We start from the raw sequence: 2,090 nt of genomic DNA, 5'->3' as shown, positions 1-2,090 counted from the left end.
CTGTGTCAGGGTTAAGGGCAGGCCTTCTATAGAGTTTAAATCAGGGGTGGACAAAATATAGCAAGTGATTCCAGCTGGCCTGCAGCACATCCCTCGGCCCCACCTGGCCCAGGCACAGAAGGCAGCCCAGGCCTTGGTGCATGCAGCTGGTATCACTGCCCCCAGGCGAGTGGCGGGGGAGGCTTTGTGGCAGCCCTTGTGCTGGTGGCTCACTCTGCTCAGCTGCTGCTGCCAGTGTGTCCACCACCACACTAGACCCAGCCCCACAGCCCAATCACCCCAACCCACTGCCAGGGGTGCCAGATGGAACAGGTGGGTGGTGTCTCCATGGAAACCATGCCCTGTCTGCAGGGGGTCCTCAGCTGGGTGGATGGGATGGGGCCGCAGGTGGGCAGGGAGAGGTGTCCAGGAGCAGGATGGGCGAGTGGGGGCCAGGATCACAGCAGGGTTGACAGTGCAGGGATGGGGTCCAGGGCAGAGCAGAAATCCGCTGCCCACACACCCCTGCCCACAGAACTAGCACCCATCTCAGGGATGTGCAGGGAGTAGATTGTGGCTCTGGCCCAGCCCCTGGCCACCCATCCCGCTCCTGAATGCCACTCCCTTCCTGCCCACAGCTGCATCCCATCTGCCCAGCCAAGCACCTCCTGCCCACAGGGGGTCCCGAGCCAGTCTAACTGGACATCCTGCCTACCTGATCCATCCAGTGCCCCCAACAATGGCTGTGGGACAGATGGGCCCAGATAGGATCAATTGCCATCCACACCCTGAGGCCTGCAGCACCTCATCAGAACTCCTTACATAGCACTCCAAACCAAAAACTGCACACCTCTGATTTAGATTATGGTTGTATGGAATGGTTTAGATAGGGATGATCCTGCCTCAGGCAGGGGCTGAACTAGATGACATCTAAAGGTCCCTTCCAGCCCTACTTCTCTATGACGATCACCCTTGAGTGTATATCTGAACTAAGCCATTCCATTCCTTGCTCCAGCTGCACAGCACCCACAGCACACCGACAAGCAGCTCTTTACAGAAAGAATCCCCAGGTCATGCACAAGTAACACATACCCGCTCTTCCGATTTGTGTTTTACTGCCACCGAGAGCAAAAGAGCCACGCTGAAAGGGCACAGGGCCTTGCCAGGATCTCTCTGCTGCTCAGCCTAGGGAAAAAAACAATATGCACAGCACTGCTTGCAATATTAAGAAAGACATGAGATTGAGGTTTTGCTGCTCAGCTTGGAATGAGAGGTATGTCCATACTCAACACACTGGGTCATTATGTGTGCTTTTTGATGGCTATAGTAGAATTACTATATTACACATTATATCTGTGCTGGAATGAATAACAAGTAAACCCTACCCACCAGTTTAAAAGTTTCTCCACTACATTATACCAATCTGCTTTGCTTTTGCTGTACCTTTAGGTGTTTAATTAGCTCTTTGCCTAGGTCCTTATCTAGGCTGATAACTGAGACAATATGCAGAATGACGGTGCCTTCCACATGTCGGAGCTGGTCTAGAGGCACTGTGGCTACTTCGAGATCCTTGGACCTAAAGAGCAGAAGACCCAGGTTACAAACCTGGATTGTAATTAATCAATACGTATAAATTATTTCTCAAACATGAAAGAGGACACATTTTTCAGGGCTTGGCCTAACTCAAGCTGGAGGAGTGTTAGATGAGAGACAGGTTATAAATTCATACCTAGTAAAGGAGGATAGTGACAAAAAGAAACTTACTCAGGAACCTGCTGCTCTTCTTTTTGTTTCTTATCCAACTGATTGAAAAAAGTAATGATTCCTTCCAAAACAGCCTTCTTACTGCCCTGAAAGGCAGAACATTACAAAGTAACCTAAGCTATAATCAATACTTCTCCAAAACCTCAAAATCACAAAGAATTGTGATCCATTTCCCTGACTTCCCACTCCAATTTAGTCATAGAATATTTTTAATTTCTAGTCCTAAATCGCCATGTGGGAGACTGCTATGCATTGCATTTCTGAGGTGGATGAAGTGATCATTGTATCATTTAGCATAATCTTTGAATAATATTAAAAGAGAAAAGGATATTTCATTAGCAGTTCCT

At 49.0% G+C, this 2,090-nt stretch overlaps 1 protein-coding gene across 1 annotated transcript in view; it reads right to left on the bottom strand.

Annotated features, from left to right (window-relative positions):
• FANCI (Fanconi anemia complementation group I) overlaps positions 1-2,090 on the bottom strand; it is a 61,174-nt gene that overhangs the window by 45,539 nt on the left and 13,545 nt on the right. Inside the window, exons 7-9 of the mRNA XM_019504072.1 lie at positions 1,744-1,829; positions 1,423-1,555; positions 1,072-1,164 (exon numbers count right to left, since the gene is read on the bottom strand). Coding sequence (XP_019359617.1) covers positions 1,072-1,164; positions 1,423-1,555; positions 1,744-1,829 — 312 coding nt within the window. The remainder of the gene's footprint in view (positions 1-1,071; positions 1,165-1,422; positions 1,556-1,743; positions 1,830-2,090) is intronic.

The sequence above is a fragment of the Gavialis gangeticus genome, unplaced genomic scaffold (genome assembly GCF_001723915.1).
Source record: "Gavialis gangeticus isolate Ggan-Ray unplaced genomic scaffold, GavGan_comp1, whole genome shotgun sequence".
NCBI lineage: Eukaryota > Metazoa > Chordata > Crocodylia > Gavialidae > Gavialis > Gavialis gangeticus.
This window is presented reverse-complemented; position numbering and strand designations above follow the sequence as displayed.